This window comes from Terrapene carolina, unplaced genomic scaffold (genome assembly GCF_002925995.2).
Source record: "Terrapene carolina triunguis isolate 2854851 unplaced genomic scaffold, T_m_triunguis-2.0 Scaffold523, whole genome shotgun sequence".
Taxonomy (NCBI): domain Eukaryota; kingdom Metazoa; phylum Chordata; order Testudines; family Emydidae; genus Terrapene; species Terrapene triunguis.
The window spans coordinates 1428879-1451977 of record NW_020664874.1 but is presented as its reverse complement, the minus strand read 5'-3'; the positions used below and the strand labels follow the sequence as shown (position 1 = coordinate 1451977).

The 23099-nt window shown below is 58.7% G+C and overlaps 1 protein-coding gene across 1 annotated transcript in view; it reads right to left on the bottom strand.

The window, feature by feature from the left end:
- Positions 1–23099, bottom strand: part of DNMT3A (DNA methyltransferase 3 alpha) — a 130398-nt gene that overhangs the window by 10341 nt on the left and 96958 nt on the right. The window contains exons 6-12 of the mRNA XM_029913229.1: positions 9130–9342; positions 7720–7878; positions 7505–7612; positions 6830–6986; positions 5917–6066; positions 4593–4637; positions 2717–2796 (exon numbers count right to left, since the gene is read on the bottom strand). Of these exons, the coding sequence (XP_029769089.1) occupies positions 2717–2796; positions 4593–4637; positions 5917–6066; positions 6830–6986; positions 7505–7612; positions 7720–7878; positions 9130–9342 (912 nt within the window). The remainder of the gene's footprint in view (positions 1–2716; positions 2797–4592; positions 4638–5916; positions 6067–6829; positions 6987–7504; positions 7613–7719; positions 7879–9129; positions 9343–23099) is intronic.

The window sequence follows — 23099 nt, the reverse complement described above, 5'->3', positions numbered from 1 at the left end:
AGCGTGCTGAATTCGATTGTATAGCCATGGCCGTTGGCATCCAGGACCCACCTGTCTGTTGGTATTGCACTCCAAGCTGGTAAGAAGAGTGCTAGATTCACCCGAAGGGGATGGGTTGGTTGCACGGTGGTTGACACTCAGAAATATTGTTTCTGAGAGGTTTGAATGTGAGATGCTGAAGTCTGGGAAGGGGGCCGGGAGGGCGGGATCATTGGGTCTTCTGGCACTTCCGAGGAGGTTTGTATGGTCTCTGGTGGAAGAACTGAGAAGTTCTGAGTAGGTGGTGGGTGGTAGAAGTTACCAGATACCCAGTGATCGAAGTGTGACTCTGGAATCCTCGAGGGAGTGGAGGGAATTGTCAGTCTCAGATTCAACCAGTGCGACTCATCGAACGGGAGCTCCTCGATGGTAGTTTGCACCTCCCTGGGGAAACCGGATGTGCGGAGCCACGATTCCCTCCGCATGACAATGCCCGTGGCCATGGAGTGTGAAGAGGATCCACAGGGTCTTGAGCTGACTGTAGCGCCGTTTGTCCTCCTCCAGGATAGACTGGAATCATACTTGACCTTGCTGAGGCGCCTTTCAGTAAAGTCCTCCAACTTTCCGTAGTTGAGGAAGTCAGATTTGGCCAGCAAGGCCTGGGTAGTTTGAAATTAGAGGCTAGCTCAAGAGAAGACCTGGAGCCCCAGAACGTCTAAGCATTTGCCCTCCTTATCCGACGGGGTGGAGCGTGGGTGTTGCTGTCTGGACTGTTCCGTTGCTGCTTGCACCATGAGGGAACTGGGTGGGGGTGTGAGAAAAGGAACTCCGACCCCTTGGCCGGTACGTAGCATCTCTTCCCTGCCCCCTGTGAGGTAGGTGTGCAAGTGGTCAGGGTAGGCCAAACAGTTTGAGCTGGTTGGAGAATGGCACCATTGATCGGCAGAGCAACCCTGCTCGGCACCAAGGAATGAAGGGTGTCCAGGACCTGGTGCTGCTTGTCTCGTACTCCCTCCAGTGGAACATGAAGGCTGTCTGCCACTCTTCACGGGAGTTCTGGGAACTGCCAAAAGTCATCTGGAGGTGAGGTGGAGTGAGGTTACTGCAGCAGCTGGAGAGGACGATGGGAAATGTTCTTGCTCTGGCAGTACTGGCGGAACCGGACTGAGCAGTTCGATCCCCACAACCGCTTCAGAGTACCTGCCCAAGGGCTCCCTGAGCAGGGATGGGGTGAAGCCCTTGTGCTCTGTCGGAATCCTCCCATGATGAGAACTCAGATCTCGGTTCCAATGGTGGTACCGTTGGAGCCGGTGGAAGTGTGAAAACCATAGAGTCGCAGCATGACTTGACTGCAGTAAGTCCTGGATAGGAGATCGGACCTCCCTAGGTGCGGAGGGTAGAGGAAGGCATGGAGATCTCAGTTCTCCTAAGGCAAACAGTTCATGCGGTTCCGGTGCTTCCTCCAATCCCCCCGGTGTTAACGGTACTTGTTCTGCAGCCAGAACTGGCACTGCAGTGGAGGACTGTCCCGGAGTCGATGGAGCCCTTGTCTTAAGGGAGGCCGACATTGAGAGCGTACATGACTGGGTGCTCGGTGCCGGCGGATCTGCTGGTCTGCATGATTTTTTGGCATGCTTGTGCACCTTGGAACGCCCCGCTTCTCCGTGGCTGGTACTTGTGGAAGGCGCATCATCCTTCTTAGGCTTGGAGGAAGAATTACTGTCATGCTTATCATAGCAGATTAGGGTTGGAAGAGACCTCAGGAGGTCACTTAGTGCAACCCCCTGCTCAAAGCAGGACCAGGTTCCCTGCCTCCCAACTAGGCCCTGGCACATGGTCCGTAGCAGTGGTGCCGGTGGAGCAGGACTGTGTCTCCATAGCTGGCGGCGCACTCCTGGGTTTCTCAGGCCAATGTACGGGGCAGTTCCCCGGCCTGGTTCCAATTAAGGACTCATGGCGACCTTCTTGAGGCGGAGAGCCTGGCCTTCTCGGGTACGGCGTGGGAAGGACTGGCAGATACGGCACCTGGATGCAATGTGGGCCTTTCCCAAGCAGCAGCGGCACCACTGCTGCTTGTCGCTGACCGAGACGGAACACGGGCAGGAGGTGCAGATCTTGAATCCTGGCATCTTTGTTACAATCCACTTTCTGCCTGTGGGTGTTGGGGAGGGGGAACCGGTAAACAGATTCCACAAAGGCCTCAGTCCTACTAAAATTATTCCTAAAAACGACACTATGTTAAAAACAGCAAAAACTGGAAGCAAACGCTCTACAATTCTAAACGGTTATTTTCCAATAGGTCAGAGACGAGAGGACACTAGCAGCTCCGGCCTGGACCATGCAGCGGTGAGAAGGAACTGGAGACGCGGTTGGTCCGCCCCACCCTTTATCACCTCAGATGAACCATGAGGTGAAGCCAGGGCGCATGCGCTGACCCACGGACACTTCTACTTGCACACGGCACACGCGCGACCCCTCAGCGGAATGCAGTAGGGACCATCACTCGAAGAAGAAGGTGCCCACATGGGGGGAGAGAGGCCTCATGTTAGCTTGGGAGGCCCAGGTGGCACTGGCCTCGCTGCAGCTTAGGCCTGAAGCTCGGGTCTCGCCCCTCTGCAGTGCAGAACTGGACGATCAAAGTACCCATGCGGCTTTGCTCGTGTCTGGCCTGGAACGTCCAGGGAGGCTGGGGGCCAGGCCAGCCTACAGAGACAAGAAGGCTCCCCCCACTCCATACCTTGCAGTTTTGGCACATTCCTCCGATAAATAGAGGGTGTTCCAGGGTAACGTTGAGGCTTCCACAAGAAATGCAGATATCTGGGGATGGGGAGAGTAGAAAAGGCAAGTGTATTACATACAATGGGGGCTTCTCAGCCTCACCTCCACCCCCTCTCCCTCACTCTGTGCCCCAACTACCTGGTCCCGAGCACCCCAAGCTCCCAGGAACCATCCCCATGCTGCACTGCCAGCATGGCTTCCCAACTGAGTCAGTGGGAGCCCCGGCAGACTCCACATCCACTAGCCACAAGGGGAGTCCGGAAGGCCACACACGTTAAGGCTAGGAAGGGTCATTCGATGTCCTGCATCATACCGGGCAGAGACTCCAGCCAGCGATTCCTGCCTCCAGCCCACAAGCTCCGGCAGAGTTAGAGCGCATCCGTCCCACAGACCCCCAGGCCTAAGCTAAAGCGTTCAAGCGACGGCGAATTCCCCACAGCCGCTGGTGGCTTGCTCCAGTGGTTCATTACCCTCCTCTCCCTGTTAAAACTCTGCTCCGTAGTCCTAGCCTGGATTTGTCTAACTTCAGTTTCCAGCCACTGGGTCTTGTTCTGCCTTTGCGAGATGAACGAGCCGTCGGCCCCAAGCAGAGCCAGGAGCAAGTCTCATACCCTTCTTTCGGGTCAACTAAACAAGAATCGCAGAGTGCAAGGCCAGAAAGGACCGTTCGATCACCCCGCCTGATGTGTGCGTACCCAAGGCCGCTGTACGCCAGCCAGTTACCCCTGTAATGTGTGTTTGGCTAATGCATCAGCCAGCAAGGCAGCCAGTCTGCATTTAGAGATGCCAAGTGGTGGAGAATCCGCCACTGCCCTTGGGGGTGTCGTGTCCACCCCGGGTTAATCCCACGCATTGTTACAGATTTCTTGTTTGAATGGTCTGGCTCCAGCTCCCAGCCTCTGGCTCTCAGCTGCCTGTCTCCGCTAGAGGAAAGCCCTCTAGGACACGGTGAGTTCTCCCTGGGACAGCACTTACACAGTGTAACCAAGTCACCTCTCCATCTTCTCCCTGATCAGCTAAACAGACAGCGCTCCAAGTCTCTGGCTGGAGGGCGTTTACTCCAGCCCTGGCCGCCTGCTTTGGGCGGCTCTTTTCTGCACCCTTTTAAAAATGTGACCCCCCCAGAACGGGACACTGAATTCCAGCAGCGTCTCCCCAAGGTCGTGTAGAGAGGGAAGATCTCTGGGCTCCTCCCCTGGTTACACAGCCAAGGCTTGCTAACGCATCGCACCGGGCGCTCATATTCAGTTGCTTGTGCGCTGTGACTCCATATCATTTCCAGGCACTGACGGCCCCCCACTCTGTGCACATGGCCTGCGCCCCTGGCTCCTCCCCGGGGAACCTGGCATTGCCTGTATTGCACACGCTGTGTTACCCAGCAATCCCGCTTGCTAGTTACCCCCTGCCAATGGCTGCGTCATCCCCTAACTTCACCAGCAAGGACCTGAGACTTTCGTTCAGACCAGTGCTGACGACACTGAGTAGCACGGAGCCAACCGCCTTCTAGTCCAGTCTCCCGTCTCTAACCACATCTCTGTGCCGCCTGCCTCAGCATTGCTCCCCTGACGATCCCAGCGGGGTGGGAATGCAACACACGCGACCACTCCTGGTAGTGCCCCATGCTGTGTCCCCAGGACAGCCCTTCCGTCCGCCAGGATGGCCACAGCCTGCGCCGCTGCATGCCAGTCAGATGCAAAGCAGGAGGTGTCTCTGCCAACTGGCTCCCTTCCTGCCTCTCCGCCCCCCCAGTCCCTCTCTACGCGCCGGACAGCGTGTGGGCAAGGGGGAGGCTGAGGCTGACCGACGTCCCCGCTCTAGGGATGTCACACACTCACCTTCGATGTTCCTGCATTTCTGGCGAACCTCATAAACAAGCCGCTCTGGGGAAGCGAAAGAAGAAGTCAGGCAGGTCACAGGGGGGCCTGGAGGGCGGCTGGGTTACACACAACGGCCCAGGATGCTCTGCGCCAGCCCGGGGGCAGCTCGTACGGAAAGAGCGGGAGTTTCTACAGGGCCCGAGAGAAGGGTCGTTCCCTAGCCAGGACTCGGCCACTCAACCGCCATGGGGCAGGGGGGGAATTCCAGCCCCTTCTCGTCCTGCCCCTGGGGGCGCGGGGTCCTGGCTGCAGAGAAAATGACAGTTTCCCCAGGGATGGGGCAGTGCGAGGGGGACAGGGACCCTGCTGCCCAGGGAGGAGCCAGGAGGAGTAGAAGTGGGATCCGGGCCCTCGTAGGGATCTGCTCCGGGGCCCATGGGAGATGGGGGGTCTCGGAGCAGTTCCCAGCGGTAGAGGAGCCAGGCCCCTTGCTGGCAGTCTCCGCAGAGACACGAGGGGCGGAATGGGTGTAAAGATGGCACTCGGCCAACGATCAGGGCTGAGACGCTGGCCAGGCCCAGGCTGCACCTGCTCTCTGGGTAGGAGGTTTAGTGCCCAGGGCCGTGGGGCACCAGTCGCCAGCGCTACACACAGAGCCAGTGCTGCCCTCCAGCGGCAGGGCAGGGTGTGAGCACGGAGACACAGTGGCTGGTTCTCTCTGTCTCCTCCCCCCTGGGTGGCTGAGGGGAGAGAGGAGCTATTTTGGGGGTCCATTACTCTGCAGTGGGGTGGGAGCCCCCACTTCTCTCCCTTGCCCGGCCAGTGAGAATGAGGATGATGGCAAAGGAGCTCCCAGCCCTGGGAAGGTCTCGGGTGGGGTTTAACCCAAGTCCAGAGGCAGCCCCTGTCCAGGAAAATCTGGAGCTGCCCTGGGCTCGGGGTTCAAGACCAGATTTCAACTCCCCGAAGGGGCAGGGGTGGGGCCCACAGCGGCCTGGCTCGGGGGGCTCTCCGCAGAGCAAGAGGGGAATTTGGGAGGTAGGCTTGGGCAGCTCTAGTTCTCAGACTGGCCTGCGGGGGATACTAGTGCACCCCAAGGCCAGCAGACAGAGCCCTACAGCCTCCCTGGGCCAGTGGGGTGTCTCCGCAAAGGGGCGGGCTTTGCTCTCACGATGCCAGCGGCACCATGGGAAATGCTGTTCTGTAGCTGCAGTGGCGGCTAGCGGGAAGCTGGGCCCTCGGCTGGCCAGCGGAGCTCGGTGCCAGTGGGGGTGAGTGGCCCTGTCTGGGGCCAGCCAGCCACCCCTCCCCAGAGGCCCTCCCTCAGCGGGCGGGTGGCTACCTCGGGTGCGCTCATCTATGATCTCCTTGACCTTGGGCTTCTCCGTTGTGCTTTTCCTTGGTTTTTTGGCTGGCGGAGGCGGGGGGTAAGCGGCTGCTTCTGGCTCCACCCACATCTCCGTGTAAACTTCTTTGTAGGGATTCCGCTCCTCTGCGCCAAGGGAGAGGGATGTGGTTAGAGTGGGCGCAGGAGAGCGGCACGGGCCAGCTCCTCACAGTGGGCACAGGGGAGCTGGGCAAGGCAGTCGGCTGCCAGGCATTTCCCAGCGACACCCGTGGCAGCGTATGCAGCTGGCCCCGAGCCTTTCACCGCTCCCTGACCCCTCCTCCCCGCCGCCTGCCTCTCTCTGCGGTCACCTGCCAAGGCCGGGCGCTCCTTGGGGCAGGAGCTGGCTGATTCCACTGCACAGCGGGGCCCTAATCCCCACCTGGGGCTTCTCGGCTACCACGCCAGCAGCCACCCCACAAGCTGTGGGTGGGAGGGGAGGCTGGCAGATCACAGGTAGGTGCCGACAGTGGGGAACTGGGACTGGAAAATCGCTCCCAGCGGCCAGGACCGCTCCTGGCGGGGCAGGGCAGCGCTGACGAGTCGAGCTCAAGGAGACAGGCAGGCTGGCAGGGCCGGCCAGCCCCTCTGTGCTGCCCTGAACCTGGCCTTTGAGGCTGCAGAGAGGGACCGCAGTGGCCAGACCCGGTGAGGACAGAGCTTTTGGCGATAACTGAGCCGGGGACAGGGCACTGCGCCCCTGGTGCTGGGAAATACAGCGTCTCGTTGGCATGCCCGGGAGCTGATGTGCCTGGTGCCACGTATACGCAGGCGAGTCCCACTGCCCCTCCCTGTAGCCCAGTGCCCAATCCGCAGCCTGGCTCCCCCTGCCTGGAGCTGCGCCCGCCCCATCCCACAAGCCCGTTACCTTCTGGTGGCTCCAGGCCTTTGGGACCAGACGGCTGGAAGCCCCCCAGGGCCCACTCGATCATCTGCTTGTTCTGGATCTCCACCGCTTTGGAAGTGTCTGTCTCGTCGTTCTCGGGGCAGGCTGGGAAGATCTTCCCCGCTCTGCTGCTGGCCACCTGCACAGCGAGCCCCAGGGTCAGGCCAGTCGCCCACAGCCCAAGAGGGGCCTCCCCTGCCCCATGGCAGGGCTCTGCCCTGCTGTGAGTGCAGCCAGGACAGTGCCGCTGGCTCCGGGAGGCGCAGGGCCCCCGACACAGCCCACATCATTCAGGCCTGGGCTGAGCGCGGCAGTGCCCCTTAGCAAGCCACCGCCACTGCCCCGAGCGGGCTGCAGACACCCCGATGAGCAGCGCAGGAGGTGGCGTGGGGCAGAGGAAGCAGCTGCCCACGCAGATAACTGCAGGTCTAACTCCAGGACCCATAGCACTGCCTAGCTGAATGGATGGGACCGAGGCCAGGGAGCCCTTCCCTGCCAGGGAGTCTCTCTCCGGCCCCCATCGCCGAGCGTCTGAGCGCCTCGCCCTCCGTAATGCCCAGAGACCCTGCGGGACCGGCCCGTGGTCACACTCCTGCCAAGGCTCATGGGTGGATGGGCACAGGGACTGCAAGGGGCCCCCTCTCCGGCTGCTCTTACCTGCAGGACCTCGTAGATGGCTTTGCGGTACATCGGCTGCTTGTTGTACGTGGCCTGGTGGAAGGCGTTGGAGAAGGAGCTGAGTGGCAGAAGCTTCTCCACACAGACCTGTGGGAGGCAGAGATGGGGGCTGTGAGAGGAGGGCACCCCTCCGCCAGGGCAGGCCCGAGAACTGCCAGCCCGCAGCCCGGACGGCGCCTGGCGCTGCCACTTACCACGGAAAACTTGCCATCTCCGAACCACATGACCCAGCGAGTGCCCTCGGCTGCTCGGCTCCGCCCAGTCATCCACCAGGACACAATCCGGCCAGGCCACCAGGAGAATCCACGCAGCTTCCCCCACACCAGCTCGCCGATCCCGAAGCCTCGGCCATCCTGCCAGCCCGGGGAGCAGACGGAGCGTCAGAGAGTGGGCCCCCCCAGTCAGGAACAGAGCTGGGCCTGCCCGGGGAGGGGCAAAGCAGGGGGCTGGACACGGGGAAAGGGGAACAGTGGGGATGCGGGGGTCAGGCAAGTGGGGGGGACAGGAATGGGCAGGGAGGAGATACACACGTGTAGGCCAGTAGAGGGAGCTGGGGACAGGCGAGGTCAGGGGAGGAGTGCGGGGATGCAGAGCGGCCAGAAGGAAGGTGTATAAGGGAGGACGGGGGGAGGCAGAGGTGGGGGAAGAGAGGACGGGGAGGGGAGGCACAAAATAGTGGAAGGGGAGAGGTGTGCAGGGGAGGACGGGGGGAGGCAGAGGCTGGGGGAGGGGAGGTGTGCAGGGGAGGACGGGGGGGAGACAGAGGCTGGGGGAGGAGAGGTGAGCAGGAGAGGATGGGGGAGGGGAGGCACAAGATAGTGGAGGGGAAGAGGTATGGAGGGAAGGACAGAGAAGAGGCACAGGGTGGGGGAGGGGAGGCGTGCGGGGAGAGGCACAGTGTGGTGGAGAGGTGATGTGCAGGGAAGGATGGGGGAGAGAAGGATGGGGAGGGGAGGTGTGCAGAGAAGAATGGGGGATGGGAGAAGGAGGTGTGCAGGGGAGGACGGGGAAGAGGCACAGGGTGGAGGAGGGGAGGTGTGCAGGGTGGGGGAATGGTGGTGTGCAGAGAAGGATGGGGGAGGGGAGGAGCAGGGAAGGATGGGGGAGGGGAGGTGCAGAGTGGGGAAGGGGAGGCATGGAGGGGAAATGTGCAGGGTGAGGGAGAGGAGGATGGGGGAGGGGAGGAGCAGGGGGAGGGAGGAGTGCAGGGAAGGACGGGGGAGGGGAGGTACAGGGTGGGGGAGGGCAGGTGTGGAGGAGAAATGTGCAGGGTGAGGGAGGGGAGGTGCGCAGGGAAGGACGGGGGAGGGGCAGGGTGGGGGAGGGGAGGCGTGGAGGGGAAATGTGCAGGGTGGGGGAGGGGAGGAGCAGGGGGAGGGAGGGGTGCAGTGAAGGACGGGGGCGGGGAGGTGCAGGGTGTAGGAGGGGAGGCGTGCAGGGGAGAAGCCTGGGTGGCGACAGGGATCTGGGGTGGCTAAGGTCCCAGAGCGTGGCATGGGTGCTCTGGTGTGGCTGGGTTCCCAACAGACGGTGCGCCCCACATCTGCCCCCAGCAACGCTGGCCCGAAGGCCCCCTGGCCCCCGCTGCATGCGGCTGAGCTCACCTCGTACTCCGGCTCGTCATCAGCTGACTTGGACGTGCTCTTGTCCACGGCGTCGGCCACCACTGGCTCAGGCGTGGTGGCCACGTTGGGCGAGGCGGGGTCTGTGGGCTGCTGCGAGGCGGGCGGGCTGGCCTCCTCCTCCTTCTGGGGCTCTGCCCGTGGGCTCTCCTCCACCACGTTCATGACGGCAATGACTTTGGCCTTCTTCTCAGCCTGCAGAGAGAGCAGACGGGGAGTCAGGGCTGCCTGCTGCGTCCGGGGAGGAGGGACCCCCCAAAAGCCGGCAGTGGGCAGGGAAGGGGCCACCAAGTGCTAGATCCCCCTCAGGGACTGCTTGGCTCAACCAGCAATCAGGTGGGCCCTGTTGGGGCTGGCAGGGCCCGGGACCCCCAGTGCCCAGCAGCAATGAAGTTCCGTCCTGGACTCTCTCGCTGTGGGGCTCAGGCTGCAACGCTTGGCCTGGGGAGTGCCCATGGTGGGGCACTCTGTGTGGAGCCCTCTAGGGAATGGGGGACTCCCCTCTCCAAGGAGACAGCCAGGTCAGTCAGGCAGCTTATGATGGCCCCAGCAGGGGAATGTATGACTGGACGTGCCCCTTTCTGCCGTCAGAGGGGCTGTGCCCCTCTCCAGGGGATGCAGGGTCTAGACCCAGGCGGGTGGGGGAGAGCACCACGCCCCGTGCTGCCCGGTGTCCCGTGCTGCCCGGTGTCCCGTGCTGCCTGGCAGGGAATATCCCCAGCCTGCTACGGCTGGAGTGGAGGGGGACAGAGGGCTCAGGTGTGAGAGAGAGGGCAGGGCCCCGAAAGTCCTTCTCCTGGGAGGGGAGCCAGTTCCCAGGGCAGCGGGGAATGAGGGATGCCAGCGCTCCTCGGGTGATGCCCAGCCAAAGGGCCAGGGCCCCCCTCAGAGCAGCACTGCGTGAGCACAGCCACCGTCGCCTGTCGGGGTCAGGAACCCCCTGCCCCAGACTGCTCCATGCTGGTCCCCGGAGCGGGTGGCCCAGGCAGCGGGGGCAGTGCCAGGCCGAGGAGCCCGGGGACGGCTTTCCCCACCCCAAAGGAAGTGCCAGGCCCCTGGAGACACAGAATCACCGGCCTCCTTCCCCAAACACCATGCGAAGGGTGGCGCTGCACTGGCGGTGCTGACGGGGACCAGGAATGCTGTGCCAATGGTACTGAGGGGCACCCCGGGCCTGCCAGGACCTAGGTCCGCTCTCATCAGCCACTATGCAAAACAACTAGGACCCAAGCCTGTACCCAGCCCCCCCCCCCCCCACAGAGCCCTGCCCTGAGCAGTGACTGCCCCACTCCCCCCGTCCCCTCCCATGTGGTGTGGGGCGCAGCCTGGGAGAGGGCAGCACTGGGAGGATGGAGAGGAGCTCTGGGGGCTGCACTCCCCCCACAAACCAACCCTGCAATCAGGTGCGCAGGGAATAGCCGGGAGAGCTCTCAGCCCTGGGATCAGGGATTGGAGAGGGAGAGACCCCTGTCATCCGGAACAGCATCAGCATTTACCAAGGGCCTACCCCCCACCCTGGGACAAGCCCGCCTCAAACTCTCCCAGTCACCTCTGCTTTCTACCCCCCCCCGCCCCTCTCGCCCCAGCCGCACACCTGAGCACAATGGGGCTGCGTTCTCCACAACCCTGCAGAGTAACAGGGAGCCCACCAAGCCCTGGCTTCTCATGTTCCAGCCCTAGACACCGCCATCCTCACGGCACTTCCTGCCTCGCTAACCAGCCGCTGCTCAGACAGAACGAGGGAGGCACATGCAGGCTTCTAGGAACGGTGACTCCCACGCTCTGGCAGCTCGCCCGCCCCAAGCCAGCGAGTCCCTTCACCCAGGGCTGGGAGGTGAGCTCCAGGCCCTACAGGGCGGGCTCTCCGCGCCCGGCGCCTTAGAAAAGGCAGAGCTATGAACATGCGGGGCTCAAAGGTCCAGTGATCCGGGGGATGTGTAAGTGGATCGCAGGCCCTGGAGCCCTCCAGAGCAGGGTGGGGCAGGGCACTCTGCGAATCGCAGCCCAGCTGTCACCCAGAGCATGCCTGGTGCAGAGCATCCCCCTGCCAGCTGCAGTCATCGAACTTGGGATGAGGAATTAGACGCTTCGAAGAGCCGGAGCGCGGTGAGCGGCTGCTTCGGACCTTGCCCAGCCCCGAACCAGGCTGGAGGCAAAGGCTCTGGGCAGCATGGCTCACGTGTGGACTCCCTGGCGCAACAGCTCAGACGTGGGATTCTTTACTGCTGGGCTGGCTCATGGCCAGTAATGCTCACAGTCATGCAGTGTTTGCCAGGAGCTGGGAATGGGCGACAGGGGCTGGATCACTTGCTGATTCCCTGGTCTGTCACTCCCTCTGGGGCACCTGGCATTGGCCACTGTCAGAAGACAGGATACTGGGCTAGCTGGACCTTTGGTCTGACCCAGGATGGCCGTTCTTATGTTCTTATCTGGGCCAGGGAGCTGGCTAAGCAAACCTCAAGCTTATGGCCTGGGAGGGGAGGGGTCAGGGAGGAATCCTGGCCAGGTGCACTATGGGCCTTCCCCCAAACCTAAAGCTTCAGGTAGTAGATGGTGCTGGGACCGTGTGTACCTGAGAGGGAGGATGGCAGTGGAACAGCGAGGGGCTGGCCCATTCCGAGAGCCTAGCCAAGAGCCGGCAAAGCTGGGCGGCCCCTGCAGGCTCACAGGCCTACGGGCCGTGCAGACCCCGTTCCACGCGGCTGCACAAAGCCGGGGAGCCTGGCGTGGATACGGTGGGAGGGCGATCTGCCCAGCAATGGCAGGCGCGTGGCTGGGATCCCACCCCCAGGAACTGGTGCTGCCCCACTCCTATCAGCAGGGGGCCCCAACGGAGCTGAGAGGGGACACCCCCAGCTGCCCCCTCCGGTGAATTTTGTCCCTGGCCGGCAGCGCGGGGGATGCGAAGGAGCTGGCTCCGCGGCTGCGTTCCCTGTAAGCTGCACGGCTGGGAGAGGTTCCAGTGCCGTGCAGTTGATTAGCAGAGCCACGCACATCCAGCCGGCAGCATGTGGTCAGGGGCCTCCCTCCCACACTGCTTTGCAGCCACGTTGCTCCTGGGACCCTCCTGCTGGCTGTGCAGAGTGGGGCAGGGGGAGAAAGGAGGGTGCTGATGTCAGGATGTCCCCGTCTTCCTCCCCAGCCCCCTGTACCCCAGCTGCACAGAGCAGGTAGAAGGGACAGGGTGTCAACCCGTAACACCCAGGGAAACTGAGTCTCACCCCCTCCGCATGCAAAGCATTGAAACTCCACAGAAAACAAGAAAACCCCCCACTTCGTCACACAGGGCTCAGGACTCGCAGCAGCTCTGAGGTCTGAACAAGCCTTCGGGTGAGTGAGTGCCTTAAAGAGACAGCGCCCGGTCTCTCAGAGACTTCCCCGGCAGCCCCCCCCTCCCCTCAAGTTGTTACTTCTTGGTACTTCCTGCAATGCACATATATTCTCTGTGATTTTATTCTTTCAAGTGTGCTATTCTGGTCTCTGCATTTCATCATTTTTACTTCTCTCTTACACTTAAATTAATTCTTTGAGCAGTGAATTCTACAATGCCGACCCTGTCCTGGCTGGAGTAATTTTAATCAAATCTGTCTGATATCTAGGTGTTTTGTTCTACTGGTGGGGCACATCCGCACATACCTCGGGGAACAGAACAACATTTATTCTGCACATGGATGGAAAAACGTAGCGGGAACGTTTCTCCCCGGTGCCGGAGAGGAGGGGTGGGGGTGGCCGGGGGAACGGTGTTGCCACACTACCAGGCCTTTCTTACTGCACAGCCAGCCAGTCAAACTCTGCCGCCGGAGGCGGTGTGGGGCCAGGCCGGGCCAGCACAGCCCAGGCATTGGGCTGAAGCGAAGAGCCCAGCCCGGCAGCCAGGGAGCTACTGGAGCAGGGGGCGTGGAAGCACAGAAAAGCACCAATCCTGCCCCACAATTCAACTTTGTGGCCCAGGATCAGATCTGGCAAGGCCCATCCCCCCTGCACCGACTCCAGCCCCTAAACCGTTGCCAGGGTCACCTCCCCCCCCAGCCTCACAATTCCACTCCACACCCCCAGCTTCCTAACACCAACCCCACCTCCTGGCCCCCCCTTGGCCTCCAGGCCAGCCCCTGCCTCTAATCACACCCTGTCCACTGCTCTTGTTACAGCCCCCATCCCACTGCTCACCCAAGTCCCACACCCACAGCGCATGGCCCCAACCCTGCAGACACACAGTTCTGGTCCCCACTTCTCCCCTTCTGCCTCCTCAACCATACCTCCGCTTGCCTGTCCCAGGACCCACCTCCCTCTGGCTCATTTCCATCGCTAGCTCCACTCACCCCACAAGCTCCCTGCGGGTATGAGGAACAGTTATCTGAACGGCGTAGGCTGGGTGCAGCTGCCAGATTTCCAGCCCCCCGTTCTCTGGCGACAGTGGAGGGATTTTGACCGTGTAACACCGTCAAAGTTGGGAGGGTGCCAAGCCAGCGAAGCCTGGCGTAATGGTTTGGTAAAACCCCTGCACCGAGCAGGTGTGGCTTGGACATGGCAAGGGGAGGCTGGTGAGAACGGAAGGCCAGCTGACCTACACCGCGCCCTATGTTTCAGTCGGCAATGCATGCGGCCCCCTAGGATTCCTGTTACACCCCATCTCCCAGCTTCATTGCTGTGATTGACGTTAGTGGGAGCAGGCCGTGGCAACAGAAACGGAGACCAGCAGCAAGGCGAGGCCTTTTCCCTCAGGTAAGAAACGGGTGAATGACCAACGAGCGTGGAAAATTCCCTCCATTAACAGCTTCTCAGTCAACAACCCAAGTAAATATTGCGTCTAGTTCTGTCGCTTCTCCGCAGGCTGCTCCCGCTCGCTCGCCGGCTGACACCATTCAGGGTAAGCTCAGGAAATGGTTGACAAGTTTTTTAGACTTCCCACCCCGAGCTTGAAAACCCCAAGCGGTGCCCCGCCTACCAGTACACCTCCTCAGGAACAGCCCACTCACATCCCCCTTGTATCATCCCCATGGCAACAGCCTACCCCCATCAGCCCCCAGCCACAGCCTACTCACCCCACTCGATTATTTCCATGGCAACAACCTACCCCCCCCCATCAGCCCTTGGCAACATCCTACTCACCCCCCCGCCCACTATCAGTGCCACACACCCCCTCAGCCTCACTGTGGCAAGTCTCTTCCCTCCTCTGTGCCGCCCCGGCCAAGGGGGCAGAGCTGGGCTGGGGTGTTTGCACAGCGCCCTGTAAGGAGCCCTGTGGCTGCCGCCCAGAGGAGGGGTGCAGCCGAGCAGCCCCCGGCTGCCAGCCCAGGTGCTGGGGAAGCTGGCAGCTGGTAGGGAGGGGGTGTGCGCCCGGGACTGTCACGGCGGCTCTCGGCCTGACACAAGGCGCCTCCTAATGAGATGTTTACAGCATGTCCTGCAGCAAGTAAGCAGCTGCCAAACCCCCTTGGAAGGAGGCGGCCTGCTACCCTGGGCCAGCAGGGGAACAGCATGGCAGTGAAAAGGCACCGGCTACCAACTGCTGGGAGGCAACCGAGCCAGAGGCCATCGGCCCCACAGCACCCCCTGGGATTGCCCCCCCAGGCTAGCCGCAGGCTGAGTGTTCACCAGCAGCCACCCCTCCTCTGGACGTCTGGGGCCCTGGTGCTCAGGGGAAGGCGCCCCAGAGGGAGAGGCAGATCCCCGGCTATCAGCAGGAGAAGGGCTGGGGGGAGGGGGGGGGGGCACGTGCCAGGAAAAGTATTTCAAGAACCCTGGGAAAATGGCCCAAAGCAAAGAGAGGCTTTGAAGAGAGAGAATGAAAAGGCCCCTCGGGCTGCGCACAGTCCCCTGGCCAGGCGCTGGCAGGACAGAGCTGCTGCGGCCAGGGCAGCGGCTGAAATCCGCGTCTCGGCTGAGAGAGAACCCCTGAACGAGGCTGCGCGGACGCAGCCAGAGCCACGTGGGCCCCACAGAGCTGCCCCCCAGAGAGGGGCGTGGGAGCTGTCAGGGGGCGCTGGCCCCGCTCTGACTGAATGCCCTTGTTAAGGACCCAGGTGGATGGGGAAACATGGTCAGGGATGCAGCCCCATCCTCGGTGTCCCTGAACCTCTGACTGCCAGAAGCTGGGACTAGGTGACGGGATGGATCACTCTTCTGTTCATTCCCACTGAAGCCCCTGGCATTGGCCACTGTGGGATGACAGGACACTGGGCTAGATGGACCATTGGCTGACCCAGTGTGGCCGTTCTTATGTTCTGATCCAGCTGAAGATGGCTCCCCAGAGACACACCCTCCAGTCCATTCCTTGGGGTCTCTGCCATTACTGGCCTCAGGCACGGACATGACCGAGCGCAGGACCGAGCCTGTGGAAGGCTAGCCTGTTTCTCCTCCTGGGGCGTGAGACTGAGGAGCCAGGGACGTCTCTGGTGTTCTCTGCGGCGAGGTGGTGTACTCGGGGCGCTGTCCGCGGGCGTTGGGGCTGACGCGGGAAATCCAAAACCCTCAGACTAACCTACCAGCATAACGAGCAAATCGAACTCGCTAATTCCGAACAGTAAGAGTTGAGGGACGCTCCCTCAGACGAGCATTCTAAGATTGCGCCAACAACTGTCCATGGCCCTCTGAAGGCACCAAGAGGGGTTGGCCCTGCCCCCTCATACCCACATGCAGCAGCGTCAGGCAGCAGAGGGGGCTGACGGGCACCGCGGAGGGGAAAACGTTCTCCGATAACTGTGCCCGAGGTGAGTGCGCACCGGCGGTGGGACAGACATGGGGTGTCTCCGGCAGAAGGGCGGAGAGTGCTGGCAGGGGACGGGTTCAGCCGCGGGGTGGGGAGTTATCTGCTGGGGAAGGGCTGGGAGCCCCATTACAAGGGAAGTTTGAAACCAGACGGCACCTGCCCTGTGAGGGCCCACGGCATGGGGCGGAGACGGGTCTCTCCAGCCTGCGGATTCCATGGCTCCCCCCCAGGTCTGCCTCAGGCCCCTCGAGCCGACTGCCTGGCTCAAACCACTGTGCAGCGTGGACAGACGTCTACAGCGCCTCATGACTTGGGAGGGGGAAGCAGCAGCTGTTCCCAGAACTCCCAGCCTTTCCTCCCCTGTAGCAGGCAGCCAGCTCTGCTTGCACCCGCTGTGTGCCACAAATGCACCAGGCTGCTGCTTTCCCCTCCCAACGGCGGGATCTCACATCCCTGCCCACTGAGCCGCTGCTCCAGCCTCCTTAGCGCCCACCTCAGCCACTCCGCCCCACGCCCCAAGCTCTGCCCCTCATTCCTTATCGGACTGTCTCTCTTACCGCATTGCCTGTCCCCTCGGCGGTGCCAACGGGCCAGGCTCAACACTGCCTGGCTGGCCCACAGGGCAACTCCACCCTCTCCTCTTGAATCCCGCCCGAAAACCCACCCTCTGCCAGGACCCCTACAGTCCGGCTGCCTGAGCATCTCCTGGTGGAGTTTGTTCCTTTCCCTGCAGAGAGGTGTGGTTCGGGGAGGGAGGGGTCAGGACACTGGAGCCGGGTCCTGCTGAGGTGAGGGGACAGGGCGAGCTGTGTCATTAGAATTACACTAGGAAAGCTGGCCAGCCACCCCCATTGCTGTGGGGAACGTCCCCCCATCCCTTAGGATTAGTGCTGCCTAGCCCTTCTGCACAGCAGCGAAGGCCCCTTCCTTCACCCATCGTCCTAGATTTCACAGGCTCCGAGAGCGCCCAGCACTACCGCGATCTAAACAAACAACCACCGTCCTCGCCTCCAGGCTGCAGCTGGCCACGCCCTGCGCCGGGCGGGGGCTCACTCCCAGCGGCTCCCCGGCAGTCCCTCTGCTGCTCAGCCTCATCCAGGCTTCTCTGGGTCTCTAGCCCCATTGCAAGCTTAGGCTCTCTTTGCTGCCCCCTCCCCTCTTGGCCTTTCTCAACTCGAGAGCAGCTGGGTTTTGGGTAGCCCCGGGGGTCCCCCTGCCCTGCCATGCTTCTGGGAAGAGACCAACAAGGTGAAGAGCATCTCCAGGCCCTGACTCGCCACCCTAGTGAGCCAGGCTTTAAACTAGGTTCAAAGGGACAGGTCACAAAAGCCTATGGGTAGGTGCACAAAAGGTGACTAACATGTTGTGGGAGTGGGATGAAAAATTACACTAGGGTCGTAGAAGCAACAAGAGGGGAAACAGTGAGGGAATCTGCTCAACAGTTTAGATGTCTATACACAAATGCAAGGAGTACGATGCATAGACAGGAAGGACTGGCAGTCTTAGTGTCTGAACTAAATAATGACTTAGCTGGCATCGCTGAGACTTGGTGGGATAACTCTGATGTCTGGAATACTGGTACAGAGCTGTACAGCTTGTGCAGGAGGGACAGGCAGGGGAAAAAGGGAGGTGATGTTGCATTATACATCAAGAATATATATCCTTGTTCTGAGGTCCAGACGGCTGTCAGAGGCAGACCATCTAAAAGCCTTTGGCTACAGACAAAAGGGGGAATCAAACAGGGACAACATCAGAAAAGGGTCTACTACAGACCCCAAGTCAGGAAGAGGAGGTGGATGAGGCATTTCTAGAACAAATAAGAGAAATATCCAAAGCCAAGACCTGGAAGCAACGGGGGACTATCGCTACCCAGACGTCTGCTGGAAAAGTGATACAGCAAAACACGTTTCCAGTAAGTTCTTGGAATGGATTAGAGACAACTTTTTGTTTCAGAAAGTGGAGATGGGCGGCAGCCATTTTAGACTTGAATCTGACCAACAGGGAGGAGTTGGTTGTGAATCTGAAGGTGGAAGGCCCTTTGGGTGAAAGTGATCACGAAAGGCCAGATTTCATGATTCTAAGGAAAGAAAGAAGTGAAAGCAGTGGAATAAGAAGAATGGACTTTGAAAAAAGCAGGCTTTAACACACCCCGAGAACTGACAGGTAAAATCCCCTGGGAAGACAATCTAAGGGCTGAAGGAGTTGAGAAGGGCTGGCAGTTTCTCAAGGAGACCATATTAAAAGCACAACTGCAAACTATCCCAATGCGAAGGAATTGTAGAATGAGTAAGGGGACACTATCGCTCCAACAGGTGCTCTTTAACGACCTGAAAATCAAAAAGGAATCCCATAAAAATAGAAACATGGATGAATTACTAAGGAGGAGTACAAAAGAACCGCACAAGCACGAAGGGACAAAATCAGAAAGGCTAAGGCACAAAATGAGTGATACCGAGCAAGGATGGGGGATGCGGTAGACATGCTATCTTGATTTTAGTAAGGCTTTTGACCCATTCCCACATGACAGTCTCATAAGCAAGTAGGGAAATGTGGTCTAGATGAAATTACTATAAAGTGGTTGCACAACCGGTTGAAAGATGTTACTCAAAACAGTAGTTATTAATGGTTTGCTGTCAAACTGGGAGGGCGTATCTAGTGGAGTCCTGCAGGGGTCAGTCCTGGGTCTGGTACTATTTAATATTTTCATTAATGATTTGGATAATGGGGTGGAGAGGATGCTTATAAAATTTGCAGAGAACAACAACCTGGTCTGAAATCAACAAGATTAGATTCAATACAGACAAGTGTGAAGTACTACACTTAGGAAGGCAAAATCAAATGCACAATTACAAAATGGGAAATTACTGGCTAGGCGGTAGAACTGCTGAGAATAATCTGGGGGTTATAATGGATCACAAATTGAATATGACTCAACAATGTGATGCAGCTGCGAAAAAGCCTAACATCATCCCGGGGTGCATTAACAGGAGTGTCACACGTGAGACACGGGAGGTAACTGTCCCGCTCTGCTCGGCACTGAGCACTGTGTCCAATTCTGGATGCTGCACATTGGGAAAGATGTGGACAAATTGGAAAGAGTCCAGGGGAGAGTAACGCAAATGATTAAACCTGCCTATGAGGAATGGTTACAAAGCCTGGGCATGTTTAGTCTTGAGAAAAGAAGACTGAGGGGACCTGTTAACAGTCTTCAAATCTGTTCAGAGATGTTCTACAGAGAACGGTGATCGGTTGCTCTCCATGTCCCCTGAAGGTACTTGCATGAAGAAATGGGCTTAATCTGTAGCAAGGGAGATTTAGGTTAGAGATTAGGAAAACCTGTCTGCCAGGGTATTTAAGCTGTGGAAGGCTGTAGAAACCTCACCACTGGTGGTTTTTAAGAACAAGTTGGGCAAACCCCTGTCAGGGCTGGTCTAGGTTTACTTGGTCCTGCCTCAGCCCAGGGGGCTGGACTAGACGACCTCAGGAGGCCCTTCCAGCCGTGCGTAGGTATGATTCGAACCTCCTCACATCTCGCTGGATTCTCTTGCTCTGGCCTCACCGGGCTTTGCTGTTCCTCTCCATTTAATCACATCAGCCTGTTTTAGTCACATGCTGTTTCCTCTTCTAGAGCATTAAAGAGGAAGTTCAATCAGAGGGCTGGACTGAGGGCCTCAGCTACTGGCCCCCTTCCCCAACTCAGCACACGATTACTCCCAGGCCTTCAGCGGCTCTCTGAGGGCAGACAGAGTCTCTATCTCTGTTCATCTCCAGGCCATGTCCTTCAGACAGCATCCTGCTGCTTCAGACAACCAGAAACCCGCAGCAGGGCTGTCCCCTTGCACCCACATTCTCCCCCGTCTCCTACATGCTGATCCTTAGCCTTTGCCATCTCTTCCTATGCAGGTCCTGTCCCAAGAACCCTTAGAATCATAGAAGATTAGGGTTCATAGAATATCAGGGTTGGAAGGGACCTTAGGAGGTATCTAGTCCAACCCCCTGCTCAAAGCAGGACCAATCACCAACTAAATCATCCCAGCCAGGGCTTTGTCAAGCCTGACCTTAAAAACCTCTAAGGAAGGAGATTCCACCACCTCCCTAAGTAACCCATTCCAGTGCTTCACCACCCTCCCAGTGAAATAGTGTTTCCTAATATCCAACCTAAACCTCCCCCACTGCAACTTGAGACCATTACTCCTTGTTCTGTCATCAGGTACCACTGAGAACAGTCTAGATCCATCCTCTTTGGAACCCCCTTTCAGGTAGTTGAAAGCAGCTATCAGATCCCCCCTCATTCTTCTCTTCTGCAGACTAAACAATCCCAGTTCCCTCAGCCTCTCCTCATAAGTCATGTGCTCCAGCCCTCCCAATCATTTTTGTTGCCCTCCGCTGGACTCTTTCCAATTTTTCCACATCCTTCTTGTAGTGTGGGGCTCAAAACTGGACACAGTACTCCAGATGAGGCCTCACCAATGTCGAATAGAGGGGAACGATCACATCCCTCGATCTGCTGGCAATGCCCCTACTTATACAGCTCAAAATGCTGTTAGCCTTCTTGGCAACAAGGGCACACTGCTGACTCATATCCAGCTTCTCGTCCACTGTAACCCCTAGGTCCTTTTCTGCAGAACTGCTTCCTAGCCATTCGGTCCCTAGTCTGTAACAGTGCATGGGATTCTTCCGTCCTAAGTGCAGGACTCTGCACTTGTCCTTGTTGAACCTCATCAGGTTTCTTTTGGCCCAATCCTCTAATTTGTCTAGGTCCCTCTGTATCCTGTGCCTACCCTCCAGCGTATCTACCACTCCTCCCAGTTTAGTGTCATCTGCAAACTTGCTGAGGGTGCAGTCCACACCATCCTCCAGATCATTAATGAAGATATTGAACAAAACCGGCCCCAGGACCGACACCTGGGGCACTCCACTTGAAACCGGCTGCCAACTAGACATGGAGCCGTTGATCACTACCCGTTGAGCCCGACGATCTAGCCAGCTTTCTATCCACCTTATAGTCCATTCATCCAGCCCATACTTCTTTAACTTGCTGGCAAGAATACTGTGGGAGACTGTATCAAAAGCTTTGCTAAAGTCAAGGAATATCACATCCACTGCTTTCCCCTCATCCACAGAGTCAGTTATGTCCTCATAGAAGGCAATTAGGTTAGTCAGGCATGACTTGCCCTTGGTGAATCCATGCTGACTGTTCCGGATCACCTTCCTCTCCTCTAAGTGCTTCAGAATTGATTCCTTGGGAACCTGCTCCATGATTTTTCCAGGGACTGAGGTGAGGCTGACTGGCCTGTAGTTCCCCGGATCCTCCTTCTTCCCTTTTTTAAAGATAGAGACCTCAGGAGGTATCTAGTCCAACCCCCTGCTCAAAGCAGGACCAACACTAACTAAATCACCCCAGCCAAGGCTCTGTCAAGCCGGACCTTAAAAACCTCTAAGGAAGGAGATTCTACCACCTCCCTAGGTAACCCATTCCAGTGCTTCACCACCCTCCTAGTGAAATAGTGTTTCGTAATATCCAACCTAAACCTACCCCCTTGTTCTGTCATCTACCAACAACGGAGAACAGCCGAGCTATATTCTCTTTGGAACCCCCCTTCAGGTAGTTGAAGGCTGCTATCAAATCCCCCCTCATTCTTCTCTTCTGCAGACTAAATAACTCCAGTTCCCTCAGCCTCTCCTCGTAAGACATGTGCCCCAGCCCCCTAATCATTTTCACTGTCCTCCGCTGGACTCTCTCTAATTTGTCCACATCCCTTCTGTAGTGGGGGGACCAAAACTGCACGCAATACTCCAGGTGTGGCCTCACCAGTGCTGAATCGAGGGGAATAATCACTTCCCTCTATCTGCTGGCAATGCTCCTACTAATACAGCCCAATATGCCATTGGCCTTCTTGGCAACAAGGGCACACTGCTGATTCATATCCAGCTTCTCGTCCATTGTAATTCCCGGGTCCTTTTCTGCAGAACTGTTGCTTAGCCAGTCGGTCCCCAACCTGTAGCCGTACATGGGATTCTTCTTTCCTAGGTGCAGAACTCTGCATTTGTCCTTGTTGAACCTCATCAGATTTCTTTTGGCCCAATCCTCCAATGTGTCTAGGTCACTCTGGACCCTATCCCTAGCCTCTAGCGTATCTACCTCTCCCCCCAGCTTACTGTCATCTGCCAACTTGCTAAGGGTGCAATTAATCCCATCATCCAGATCAGTAATGAAGATATTGATCAAAACTGGCCCCAGGACCAACCCCTGGGGCACTCCGCTTGATACCAGCTGCCAACTAGACAGTGAGCCATTGATCACTACCCGTTGAGCCCGACGATCTAGCCAGCTTTCTATCCACCTTATTAGTCCATTCATCCAATCCATACTTTTTTAACTTGCTGGCAAGAATACTGTGGGAGACCGTATCAAAAGCTTTGCTAAAGTCAAGATATATCACGTCCACTGCTTTCCCCATATCCACAGAGCCAGTTATCTCCTCATAGAAGGCAATCAGGTTGGTCAGACATGACTTGCCCTTGGTGAATCCATGTTGACTGTTCCTGATCACTTTCCTCTCCTCCAAGTGCTTCAAAATGGATTCCATGATTTTGCTGGGGACTGAAGTGAGGCTGACTGGTCTGTAGTTCCCCGGGTTCTCTTTTTTCCCTTTTTCAGATATGGCTATTGGCTCTCTCTACAGAGCACCAGGCCTGCCCCTGGGTTTCCGACTGCAACAGGGCTGGGATCTGAGCCCTACCTGGGCTGAGAGCTGACTGGGGCTTTCTGGTTATCGGGCGCCCGCTGACCTGCAAACGAGGGCAGCCTGAGCCCCCTTGACCCGATTCCCAGAACTGCCCGCGGCGTGAAGCCCAATCCAAGCCAGTGCCCCAATCCCGCCCCACAGCCCCCCGCCAGCCCTGAGCTCCCCACACACAGAACTGCCAGTGCCCCAATCCCGCCCCACAGCCCCCTGCTACCCCAGGGGAAGATCGGGGGGGGCAGTCACAAGGGTTTTGGTGGGGGATTGGGAGGGCAGGCACAGGGGGGTTGGTAGAGGATCGGTGGGGCAGGCACGGGGGGGTTGGTGGGGGATCGGGAGGGCAGGCACAGCGGGGTTGGTAGAGGATCGGTGGGGCAGGCACAGGGGGGTTAGTAGAGGATTGGTGGGGCAGGCACGGGGGGGGGTTGGTGGGGATCCGGGGCAGGCACAAGGGGTTTGGTAGAGAGGATCGGAAGGGCAGGCACAAGGGGTTTGGT